Source organism: Spermophilus citellus (genome assembly GCF_964194105.1).
Source record: "Spermophilus citellus genome assembly, chromosome: 7".
Classification (NCBI taxonomy): Eukaryota; Metazoa; Chordata; class Mammalia; order Rodentia; family Sciuridae; genus Spermophilus; species Spermophilus citellus.
The window spans coordinates 154,641,013-154,654,487 of record NC_138188.1 but is presented as its reverse complement, the minus strand read 5'-3'; the positions used below and the strand labels follow the sequence as shown (position 1 = coordinate 154,654,487).

At 35.8% G+C, this 13,475-nt stretch overlaps 1 protein-coding gene across 2 annotated transcripts in view; it reads left to right on the top strand.

Moving 5' to 3' along the window:
- Window positions 1-13,475, top strand: part of PAXBP1 (PAX3 and PAX7 binding protein 1) — a 34,803-nt gene that overhangs the window by 19,146 nt on the left and 2,182 nt on the right. Inside the window, exons 11-18 of one of the 2 annotated variants that reach the window (XM_081300955.1) lie at window positions 610-809; window positions 1,840-1,984; window positions 2,901-3,022; window positions 4,416-4,492; window positions 5,187-5,253; window positions 7,936-8,082; window positions 10,325-10,479; window positions 11,346-11,431. In XM_081300955.1, the coding sequence (XP_081157081.1) occupies window positions 610-809; window positions 1,840-1,984; window positions 2,901-3,022; window positions 4,416-4,492; window positions 5,187-5,253; window positions 7,936-8,082; window positions 10,325-10,479; window positions 11,346-11,431 (999 nt within the window). The remainder of the gene's footprint in view (window positions 1-609; window positions 810-1,839; window positions 1,985-2,900; window positions 3,023-4,415; window positions 4,493-5,186; window positions 5,254-7,935; window positions 8,083-10,324; window positions 10,480-11,345; window positions 11,432-13,475) is intronic. The other variant, XM_081300954.1, reaches the window with a different exon arrangement.

Here is a 13,475-nt window from a genome sequence, read left to right as displayed (position 1 = left end):
TTGCTCCTGAGCTATGTATCCCCAGCCCATTTTCTGGATTTTGAGACAGGATCTTGCTAAGTTGCCAAGGTTGGTCTTGAACTTAGCAATCCTCCTTCTTCAAACTCCTGAGTATCTGGAATTGCTCCCATGTGCCACCACACTTAGCTACCAATAGACTTTAAAAAGTGACATGATTGGTCACTGATCATGAGGCATAGCTCTTGTTTACATAGCAGTTTGTGTACTGAAAAGCTAGCAGCAGCAAAATTTGTATTTTATACAATTATAATTAATATAGTAGGGTTGCTGAAGTTTGAACCATGTTGGGGAAGAGGCATTACTAAACTAAACCTCTGTAATGGAAAATTGTATATATTGAAAAAAAGTTGTACATATTGGAAACTTGTAAAACAAGAACTGGTTGTGTATTAGAGTTCATAAAAGACAATGAAACCTAAACTTATGTTTATCCTTCATTCTAAATTGCAATTAATAACTTAGTCCTTTATTAATGAGCCTCTTATTGATATTCAAGCCTCAAAGAAAGCAATGTGAACTGTGGTGTTTTTTTTTTTTTTTCTACTTCACACTAAATTATGATTCTTTGTGGGGTTTTGTTGTTGTTAGATCGCATTTCAAAAGAGTCCAGCAAGGTTTTTGAAGATGTCCTTGAGAGTTTCTATTCAATTGACTGCATTAAATCCCAGTTTGAAGCATGGCGTTCAAAATACTACATGTCCTATAAGGATGCTTACATTGGCCTTTGTTTGCCAAAGTTATTCAACCCCCTCATCAGATTGCAGCTCCTCACTTGGACTCCTCTTGAGGTAAGTGTCTTCTATCACTGTTGGTAAGGAATGTAACCTGATTTCTCTGTCATTTTAGTCTCAAAATAGAGATATATGCTTAAGCAACATATTTTTCAGAGGAGATGGGGCATAGGCTATAACTAACTAGTATAGACTGTATCTGGGAATAATCTTATAATTTTTTAAGTTTTATCCTTTCTGTTTTTCAATTTACATATAAATTCTTTCTCAGTTAAAATGATATGTACTAATTATGGAATATGAATAGTGAGAACTTGGACCTTTTATCCTAACAGAACTTAACCTAATGGAAAAGCATAATTGGACAGGTGGGAAAAGACTTGAATTAAGTCAGTGGCAGTGGAAATTATGAGGGTAATACAGATTAAATGTAGGAGATAGAATTGATAGGACCTTTTTGCCTCTATATAAGAGAAGAAACTAGAACTGGCTATTTGAGACTAATCATATTTATGATAGGGTTTGGAAGTTGGAATAATTTGGGTGTATATCTGCATGTGACTAATGTTGAGTGGGTTGAATATGTAAATCATAAAGAAAAGGACTGTAAAAGAATGTAACCCTGGACACACAACTAAAATAAATGAGCTCTGGGAATCATTCTGCTCATAAGCTTTGCCAGACCTTGTGGAGTTTCCCTGTGTGTTTGTCTGGCTTGGTAGACAATAGAAGCTCGAGTCTGTGTGTATTTGGAGGTCTTTTTCTACGTGGCTTCTTCCTTTGCCCCACAACATCCTGCCATTTCAGGTCCCCCATTGCTGTCTCCTCAACTTGGCAAGTCTGCTGTGCTCTGCATGGAATCACCATTTCATTCCGTCCTGAGCCAGCATTTGACTTCATTTGAGTTCCTTTAATGGATCGTAATCCTTGCTCTCTCTGGTCCATAACTTGGAAATACATGTTTTATATATATTGTACAGTTTTTACTGATTATAACCAAAGGCTCAATCTAGTTTCTCTTATTTCTGGCTTGAAGCAGAATCACTCACTATTTTAAACTGTTTGGGTAATCTTTTAAATGTTTTAGGCAAAATGTCGTGACTTTGAGAATATGCTGTGGTTTGAGTCTTTGCTGTTTTATGGTTGTGAAGAACGAGAGCAAGAAAAAGATGATGTAGATGTTGCACTACTACCTACCATTGTGGAAAAAGTGATTCTCCCTAAACTAACAGGTAAATCTCCTGTTTTCTGAATTGACCATTTGACACATTGGATTTCCCAAATCTATTTTTGAGAGTATTTATTAGAGTGTATTTCCTTATAAACATTATATAGTAAATAATAGTTACCAGTTGGCCCAGAGATTGCTAAGTGGTAGGGAACTCTTAACCTGAAACTTGAAGACCACGTTGGGTGGGCCTAGAATTGGGACAGTAATTAATCTGTAGGTGAGTTTTAGTGACTCCAACACAGCCTGAAGCCAAATTTAATACATAGTTTGGGTTGTGGGGGTTGTGGGGATGTGTGTGCATATCTGGGGAACAATTTCAGTGCTTTCATCAATTTCTCAAAAAGATTAGGGGTAATCAGTATAGGAACCTATTTTAAGTAATAAGAATGAATTTTAAATAGCTGGGTGCGATGGTGCATGCCTGTAATCCCAGCTGCTGGGGAGGTTGAGGCAGGAGACTCATGAATGAGTTCAAAGCCAGCCTCAGCAACTTAGTGAGGCCATGAGCAACTCAGTGAGACCCTGTCTCAAACACAGAAAAAGGGCTGGGGATGTGTGTCAGTGGTTAAGTGAACCTGGGTTTAATTCCTGGTACCAAAAGAAAAAAAAGGAAGAAGAAGAATGAATGAACTTGTAAGTTTAGTTAGAAAATCTTTATACTAAGACATCCTTTGGTATATAGAAATCCCTCCCTACCATTTTTATTTTCACTGAGGAGCATAAATAAGAAGGTATCACCTCTTCACATTCCTGTCCCCCTCAGCATTCCCACAGTTAATTGAAGAATACTGAAGCTTGTTTTATAGAGAGAAAAGAAATAAATCAGGATTGACATTTTTAGAGACTGCTTGACATCAGATTTAAATAAGCTGCAGTTTACTTTTATATTTCAACATATCCTATTTTTTCCTTAATAGTGATAGCTGAAAATATGTGGGATCCTTTTTCTACAACACAGACTTCAAGAATGGTTGGAATTACACTAAAATTAATAAATGGATATCCTTCAGTAGTGAATGCAGAAAATAAAAATACACAGGTAATTTAATGATTTTTAGGAGTTTTTTTTTTTTTTTTTAATTTTTGGACACAGTATCTTTATTTATTTTATTTTATTTTTTTAATGTGGTGCTGAGGACCAAACTCAGGGCCTCACACCTGAGCAACAGCCCCAGCCCTGAGACATTTTTTTTTTTTCTCTTGAAAATGAATAAGAGGTGAAAATGAATGGTTATTCTAAATCAACTGAAAATCTGATTTCCCTATTTGGACAGCATGAGCCTTTAAAGCGTAAAATACACAAAGTTGGAAATACTGGTTTTCAATTTTAAAAATCTATATGGAAGAAAGGTTATTGGTCTGGATAACTTAGATATTATTTCTCACCACCACAATTCTATTCCCAATTCAATTAATTGATATACCTTTAAGAACTGTGTTTTGGGGGAGAGAGATGTAAAACTACTAAAATGGCTTACAATTGATGGTTTAATTGTTAAAACACTTGAACAGCAAATAAAGCAACTAGATACTGTTTTTTAACTACTTCCAAGATTAAAATGCTATTTTCCCTTCAGGGACATCCTTACCTAAATATGGAAAAGGTGTTCTTTATCACTGTTAACTTTTTACTGACCTCATTTTGAGAAGAAGCAAAGTATGTGTCTAATCTTAAAACTTATATGGTAGACTAGGGAATGGAAAGTTTTCTAAATGGCTTCATTGCTTGGTAATTATTGGGGGGTCATCTAGCCTGCGACCCGTGCTGGCTTCATGAAAGAAGGTTCTAACCATGAGAAAACGCTAGGGAGTTTTAAATTAAAGAGACAAGACTCTAATTACCTTTAAAACCAGCTCCAGGAGGGCTTCTCCTAGCTCCAGCCTCCAGCTTCCAGCCTCCACCCTCCAGCCACCTAATGCGGTAGCGAGGTTTACTGGCTAGCGCGAGAGAGAGAGAGAGAGAGAGAGAGAGAGAGAGAGAGAGAGAGAGAGAGAGAGAGAGATACCACGACAGGGAGTGGACTTTTATTGGGGAAGAAAAAATTCCCGGGAAAATCCCATTCAATGAAGATTAAGAGGGGCAGCATCCCAAGGTTAGGGGCGACGACTGGGTCTTCAGGGCAGTGGCCAGACACGCCTCTGCACGGACAAGCCCTCAGACCTGGAGAAGGGTGGGGAAAGCTCTGACACAGCTTTGTCTAGGTGCCTCTCACCTAGCCAGGGAGGTAAGTCAAATCACATGCGAGGATGGCCTCCCACAGGGTCACTTAATAGAGAGTTGTAAGTATTTAGGGCCTATAGTGAGGAAAATCAAAAAACTTAAGAAAATGGTTCACTCAAAATTCAATACTCAATTATGTGGTTTAGAATATGGCCTATTTTTATTATCATAGCCCTTATTAAAGCATGTTATCTACTTTTTAATTCTTCAGGTTTACCTAAAGGCACTTTTGTTGAGAATGAGAAGAACTTTAGATGACGATGTTTTCATGCCCTTATATCCAAAAAAGTAAGTAACAATTAAGAACATTAAACATAATATTCTCTATTGTCTTTCAGAGAATGGTTCTAAAATTCTAGAAGACAAAAGATAGCTTGAAATGTAAACTTAACCTATATAGTATAAACATACAGACTGGCTCAGTGGGAAAGTTGTTCCCTTAAGTGCCATAAAAGAGTTGATGGTCTTTGTTCCCCCTCAGTCTCAGAAATTTCCATTGACTTTTTTTTTTTTTTTTTTTTTTTGAGTACCAGTGATTGAACTCAGTGGCACTCAACCACTGAGCTACATTCCCAGCCCTATATTGTTTTTTATTTAGAGACCGGGTCTCAGTGAGTTGCTTTGTGTCTTGCCATTGTTGAGACTGGCTTTAAACTTTCGATCCTCCTGCTTTGGCCCCCCAAGCCTCTGGGATTACAGGCGTGCATTACCACATCCAGCTTCTATTGACTCTTAAATGTAGTATTTTCCAGAATATAATTGTTTGAAAAATTACTTTTTTTTTTTTTTTTTTTTTGCAGTGCTGGGAATGGAACCCAGCACCTCACAAATGCTAGACATACACCCTACCAATGAACATACCTTCCAGCCCCCTACTTAATTCTGTTGTTAACCTATTTTACTTGTAGAAATATTTGTTTATAGCTATAATTTGGCACTTATATATAAAATATTTGATCATGGTATGTTTTCTCTTTCTTAGTGTCTTGGAAAATAAAAATTCTGGGCCTTATTTGTTTTTTCAACGACAGTTTTGGTCTTCAGTTAAGGTATGTATTCATAGGCTATATTAAAAATCTTGAGATTTTGACTTCATAGTGTATTTGGAGAATATTTTTATTTTTTATAAGCTGTATAGGGATAGCTCTATTTATAAATATAGAAGCTCCATTTTACCAACTAATTTCATTGCCAAAGTTTATTTAAGTTTGATATTTCCACAGGAGAAAATGAATTCTTGAGTTTCAAAGTGAGGCCCAAGGTATCAACAAACCACCTAACTAAATAAACCACAGCAAATATATTCAGCAAATAGAGTAGAGGGTCTCTTCTGAGTTTTAGGGATATAGCACTGAATGAGATAGAAGTGTATCTTTCATGGGGTTCATAGTCCAGAACAGTTGACAGATAGCAGGTAATCACAGATGTGATGAGTTTTAAAGGGGAAATTCAAGATAGTAATGAGAGCTATAACATACATCAAGAACTAGACTAACAGTTGTTGGAGATCATATTTCATTCTAAGGAAGTCATATTCAGATTGTAGACCAGAGGAATTAATGGAACTTGACTGTGAGGTGAAGGAGAACAGACAACACTACAGATACTGAAAGTGCATACATAATGGCTAAGTTAGAGATATATTAGAGAGTCTTGATAACATAGACTCTGATAAGTCATGTGAAAGATTGATGGGTAAAAGTTGTAGGAAGCCACTAGATGCTTTTTACTTATTTATTTATCTTTTTAAAAGTATTATTTTATATACATTCACTCTTTAGTATTCTGTGAGTTTTGAGTGAATACAGTTGTGTATCATCACTACCAAATGGAAAATGTGTACCAATTTCAGCATTCCCAGAAACTTCCCATTCCCCTGTAGTAAAGCTCACCCCTGACCTCTCCCTGGCCACTTCCCCCATATATTTATCTATGTATTATGGTTTTCTTTGCAAGAATGTCTTTATCAATAGAATTATATGTAGCAGGGAGCCTTTTGAGTCTCGAATCTTTCACCTAACATAATGTATTTGAGATTCATCCACATTGTGTGTTATCAGCAGATCACTGCTTTTAAATTGGGCTGTTTTCTTCTTACTGCCCGTAAAGTTTTTTCCATATTCTGGAGGGAAGTCCTTGGTCAAGTAATGATTTGTAAAGAGTTTTTTTTAGTGTGTGTGTCTGTGGCTTGCCTTTTCATTCTTTCAGTAGTATTCTGTGTACAGAAGTTCTTAATTTTGATGAAGTCCAGTTTATCACTTTTTCTATTATGGACTGTGCTTTATATGTCATACTTGAAAAATCTTTCTCTTAACATAAGATTGCAAAGTTTTTCTCCTATCTCTTTAGAAGTTTCATTGTTTTAGGTTTTCTGTTTAGCTCTATAATCTATTTTGAGCTTATTTTTATGATAGGTGTGAGATCTGTATTAAGGTTCTTTTGTTTCAGCAATCATTTGTTAAAAAGACAAATTCCACTGAATTGCTTTTGTACCTTTGTTGAAGAGTAGTTGACCATTATTTATGTGGGTCATGGAAGGGTTTTTACCTTATCAGGGACATGAACACATTACTTTTTTTTTTTCCCTGTGGTGCTGGGGATTGAACCCAGGGCCTTGTGCATGCAAGGCAGGCACTATACTAACCTAGCTCTATCCCCAGTCCCAACATTACCATTTTTAAGATTACTTTTTCCTGTTTTGTCAAGTTAATGGGTAGTAATACTGAAAATGAGAACTTGTATTCATTATTTATTTACTGTGTGCCAAGCATGGTGCTCCACCCTTTAAACAGATTATCTCATAAAACCCTCAGAATGGCTCTATAATAGACACTATTATTCTTACTCTACTGATGAGTCAGTGAGGCACTGAATAACCTGCCCAGAGTCGTTCCATTGGTAATTATAGAATTGGAAATCTAGCTCAGGCCAGTCTGCCTCTTGAGTATATCTGCTCGCCTGGAATTCTGAGTTAATACTTAATGCTCTAAGGCTTCTCTTGTAAATAATGAATTCTTTATTATGTATCTGGAATGAACTAACTGTATAGTCCTTGGGAAAAATTGAAGAGAGTCACTCAAATCACTTTTTTCTCTCACAGAACCCTATTTGAGAAAGGGTACTTTAGAGCTCATCCTCTTAATCTTACTGGAGTATCTGCAATGTTCAGAAAGAGATTATGGTAGCTTAGACTATTGGGATGGCAGCAGGAACTAGAGAAATGTCAGATTGGATGGAGGTGGAGTCAAATAAGTTGATGAAGAGTTTAAGAATGACATTCAGGTTTTTTGCCTGAGCAGCTGGTTAGATAGTGTTACCATTTACTGACAAGTTAGAAAGTTTTTTTGGTGGGGTGGGAAAGAGTCTCCATTTTATGATAATGACAAGAACATCCTAAAAGTCATAGGACTGTCTGAGGCATAATTTTGAATAGAGGACACTTACCTAAGAATAATCACTGCTCAATAGTCCTTCAGGCAGTGATGAAAAATGTTTTATGTGTGTGCTGACCAATACAGTAGTCTCCAGGTACATGTGGCTATTCAAATTTTAGCTAATTAAAATTAAAATGTTCCACCATTCTAGGAAATATCTGAACACTTTAAAAGTGCTATACTTTGGGAAGGCATTATCCTGCATATTACATGTGGTATTTTATTGTGTAACTAATTTACTTTATACCTAATTTAATTGCATGACATTGCTTCTCCCCTTTTCCCCCTTATTTCTAGCTCTTAGGAAATTTTCTTCAGTGGTATGGCATTTTCTCAAATAAAACTCTTCAGGAATTATCAATAGATGGTTTATTAAATAGATACATTCTCATGGCTTTTCAGAATTCAGAATATGGAGATGACAGCATCAAAAAAGCCCAAAATGTGAGTTGAATGATACATATTATTATTTTTAAACCATATATGTTGGGTTTTTTTTAAACCATATATGTAATTTCCTTTGTTCAAAGAGGGATATGAAAACTTTATGATTGCCCTTTATTACCAGACTTAATGTAAGGTTGGCTATCTGTTTACCCAGGTAGTTCCAAACTCCCCACTCCCTAGCATTTTTATATCAAAGTATATAATGTGCTGGATGCAGTAGTACATGCCTGTAATCCCAGCAGCTTGGAAGGCTGAAGGAGGAGGTTTGCAAATTCGAGGCCAGCTTCAGCAACTTAGATGATGTTTTATAATAAAGAATAAAAAGTGCTGGGATGTAGTTCAGTGGTAAAATGCTTTTGGGCTCAATTCCCAGTACCCCAGAAAAGGGGGTGTAGGGGAGGAGGAAGAAAGTATAATGTTATCTATATTTATATCTATTCATTTATTTGTATCAGTGTTTTGGTATTAGTAAAAGTTTTGATTTCGTGATAATTTTTTCACAGTTAAAATGAATGCTATTTTGAGTGTTATAAATGGCTTTTTTTCACTTATTTAGTAATATTATCTTACTTTCCACTTACATACACAAGTTATACAGTAATATGTAATTGAAACAGTTACAAAATTAATGAAAATTTACAAGAGTACAAAGTTCCCCCACCCAAAGTCTCTGACATGATGCCTCAGTACCTCAGATATGTTTCTTTGTATTTCTAACAAACATGGGGTATTAGTCTACAAGATTGTAGCATAGAGAATAGTATCAGGAAATTAACACTGATATATTACTGTTGCCTAATCCTTAGAAATACCTCTCAGTGGACATTTTATCAGTTACGTCAACACTGTCCTTCTTTAGCAAAAGAAATATCCAGAAGCTGGGTAGGGTCGCCCACACCTATACTCCCAACTATTTGGAAGGCTGAAGCAGGACGATGGAAGGTTAGAGGCCAGTCTGGGCAACTTTGCAAGATCTGCCTCAAAATAAAAAGAGCTGGGAATATAGCTTAGTGGTAGGATGCTTGCCTAGGATGCACAAGGCGGTGTTCAGTCACTCTTACACTTCAAAAAATTCTTTTAAAAATGAAAATAGTACCCAGACCATGCATTCTGTTTAATTTTTATATCTCTTTACCCTCCTTTAATCTAGAAGACTTCTTCAGTTCTTTCCTTGGCCTTTATAACCTGGACACTTTTGAAAATGATAGGCCATTTATTTATTTTTTTATATATATGAAATACATTTGTAAGACCACAATACTTTCATTTTATTTTAATGTATAACTTGTGTATATAAGTTCTGAGGATCGAAACCAGTGCCTCATGTGTGCCAGTCAAGCGCTGTACCACTCGGCCCCAGCCCCAGCCCCTAGGCCATTTATTTTTTAGAATATCCCCCAATTTGCGTCTACCCGATATTATGTCAAAATTAGATTCGGGTTCTTCCTCATATTTGGCAGAAATTGTCCCAGATTTCCTGAGCAGAGTCCTTCAGAGTTGACTTCTGTAATCTTATGACATTTCCCCTCATTTGGCGGAAGTATATGCTTGCTTCTTTCTGGCATGACATTTTTTTTGTCTAAACTGTATTTGCTCTGCCCGAGCCCTGGAATCAATCATGTTTCTAGTGATCCTTGTGTTTCTGTAGTGATGAGCTTTCTTTATCCATTTGGACTCTGATTTGAGTACTCACACCAGGCTGCCCTTTCCTAGGAGAAACCAGTCTTACCCTTCTTTTCAGGGCCTTATGCATGCAAGGCAAGCGCTCTACCAACTGCCCCTCCCCAGATCTTCACCCTTACGCGGTATGGCGTTCTGTGGCATGATGCCCTGTACACCTCACTAAGACTCTTGCCCTGGGCAGCACCTGTGGTGTGAATGCTTGCTTAGCCTTACTCTGGGTCATATTTATACACACATTTTTATACAAAAGCATTCCATAAGAGAGAACTCAGTTCATTTAGGGTATCTTGCAAGACTGGAAAATAAGCACTTGATTATCCATTTTATAGTTAGATTATTAAAAAATGGGACAAATCATCTTTTGTATTGAGTACCTGATCCATGTATAGTTAATATAGAAAGTGAATCTTTTAAAAAAAATCTCTTCAGATTAATTAATTTAGTCTAATAGCACCTCTTTAGGCCAAATACATTATATCCATTATCTAGACTCAACTTTTACATATTGTCATTTATTCTGTTTTAACTATTGTATTTTATATCCTTTCCTACATAGGTAATCAATTGTTTCCCCAAACAGTGGTTCATGAATCTGAAAGGAGAAAGAACTATTTCTCAGTTAGAAAACTTCTGCCGATACCTTGTGCACTTAGCAGATACAATTTATAGGAATAGTATTGGGTGCTCTGATGTGGATAAAAGAAATGCAAGGTAACTTTTTATAATCACTTATTAAAATAGTAACCTGTAGTTTTAGTTGTCATATTTAGTGTTTTTTTTTTTTTTTTAAAGAGAGAGTGAGAGAGAGAATTTTTTTAATATTTATTTTTTAGTTCTCGGCGGACACAACATTTTTGTTGGTATGTGGTGCTGAGGATCGAACCCAGGTCACACGCATGCCAGGCGAGCGTGCTACCGCTTGAGCCACATCCCCAGCCCGTAGTGTTATTAAAATAGTTTTTAAGTAGTCATTTTTTAATATAAATTGTACATTCACTTAGTATTGTAAACCTACCCAAAGTACACATAACTTTGTTTTTTTGGTTTTTGTCTTTTTTCAGTACGTTGAACTTATGAAGGTTGTTAGGGAAAGATTTTTTGTGAGGGCCAGCCTTGAGGAGAATGAATATTCTATCTCCTCAGTGAAGAATTGGGGAGAACACAGGCTCTAGGAATGTCATGAACTTTGGTCCTTTGAGATTCATTATATAGACGTGAATCCTAGAAAATTTGACCATTTAAACCTAGAATATTTTGATACAATATCCCAATTTTAGAATCTTTATGTTCCATGTTTTTCCTTTATCATATCATGGACTCAAAGTCACCATTCATGATTTCTAGAACAACTTAAACCTAATTTTTGTCAAGAATTGCTAGGAAAAAATGAGTGAACTGTTATCGTTTCTGTGGACAATAATATTGTGAATATTTGTATAATGTGGGGTTAAAAATTTAGCATAAAATATGTAATATAACTACTACAGTTTGAAAGAATTTTCAAAATTTTGTGATTTTTATATATTATATCTGTTTATACCACAAGTATAGCTCTGTAAGAAAACTTTTTTGTTTAGGAATTATTCTGGGGGCCTTGTTTCCCTTTCTCAAAAAGAGTATTATTTTCTTGTGAGAAAATTTGATTTTCAAGATACAATTAAAAGTAAGTAGTAAAGCTTTTAATGATAAAATTCTTAGACAATTTTGCTTTACATTTTAATTTTGTTATTGTGGTGTTGATTATTATTTGCACTTTTTTTCCCCCAGTGTGTTGTTTTTTTACCACATAAAGCCTACCACTTTAAAAATTTTGATTTACATATACTTAACTTGATTTTTATTTGAAAGTTAATTATTAACAAATAATATTTGCTTTATATATATTTTTTATTTATATGACAGCAGAATGCTTTACAATTCTTATTACACATATAGAGCACAATTTTTCATATCTCTGGTTGTGTACAAAGTATATTCGCACCAATTCATGTCTTCATACCTGTACTTTGGATAATAATGATCATCATATTCCACCATCATTAATAACCCCATGCCCCGACCCTTCCCCTCCAACCCCTCTGCCCTATCTAGGGTTCATCTGTTCCTCCCATGCTCCCTCTCCCTATCCCACTATGTATCAGCCTCCTTATATCAAAGAAAACATTCTGCATTTGGCTTTTGGGGATTGGCTAACTTCACTTAGCATTATCTTCTCTACCTCCATCCATTTACCTGCAAATGCTATGATTTTATTCTCTTTTATTGCTGAGTAATGTGTATATGCCACATTTTTTTTTATCCATTCATCTATTGAAGGGCATCTAGGTTGCTTCCACAGTTTAGCTATTGTGAATTGTGCTGCTGTAAACATCGATGTGGCTGTGTCCTTGTCGTATGCCGTTTTTAAGACCTTTGGGTGTAGACTGAGGAGAGGAATAGCTGGGTCAAATGGTGGTTCCATTCCCAGTTTTCCAGGAAATCTCCATACTGCTTTCCATATTGGCTGCAACAATTTGCAGTCCCACTGGCAGTGTGTGAGTGTACCTTTTTTCCCACATCCTTGCCAACACTTATTGTTGTTTGTGTGCATAATAGCTGCCATCTGACTGGAGTGAGATGAAATCTTAGAGTGGTTTTTGATTTGCATTTCTCTAATTGCTGGTGATGATGAACATTTTTTTTTCATTATTTGTTGATTGATTGTATATCATCTTCTGAGAATTGTCTCTTCAGGTTCTTGGCCCATTTATTGATTGGATTGTTTTTTTGGTGTTTAGCTTTTTGAGTTCTATATATACCCTAGAGATTAGTATATACTAATTATATACTCTATCTGATGTGTGAGGGGTAAAGATTTGCTCCCAAGATGTAGGCTCTCTATTCACCTCACAGATTGTTTCTTTTGCTGAAAAGAAACTTTTTAGTTTGAGTCCATCCCATTTATTGATTTATTGATTCTTGCACCCACAAGAGTCTTATTAAGGAACTTGGGGTCTAATCCCACATGATGGAGATTAGGGCCTACTTTTTCTTCTATTAGACGCAGAGTCTCTGGTTGTATTCCTAAGTCCTTGAACCATTTTGAGTTGAGTTTTGTGCATGGTGAGATGTCAACATCCGTAAATCAAAGGTATTTCTGTATATCAGTGACAAATCCTCAAAAAGGGAAATGAGGAAAACTACCCCATTTTCAATAGCCTCAAAAAAACAAAAAACTCAACCTTGGGAATCAACGAAAAAGATAAAAGATGTATATAATGAAAATTACAGAACCCTAAAGAAAGAAATCAAAGAAGTCCTTAGAAGATGGAAAGATCTATCTACTTTTCTTGGATAGGCAGAATTAATATTATCAAAATGACCATACTTTCAAAAGCACTATACAGATTTAATGCAATTCCATTCAAAATTCCAATGACATTCCTTTCCTCATAGAAATAGAAAAAGCAACCACGAAAGTCATCTGGAAAAATAAGAGACCCAGAATAGCTAAAAGCAATCCTTAGCAGGAAGAGTGAAGCAAGTGGCATCACTATACCAAACCTTAAACTATACTACAGAGCAATAGTAACAAAAACAGCATGGTATTGGCACCAGACTCGTAGACCAATGGTACAGAATAGAGAACACAGAGACTAACCCACAAAACTACAATTATATTAGACAAAGGTGCCAAGAACGTGCATTGGAGAAAAGATAGCCTCTTC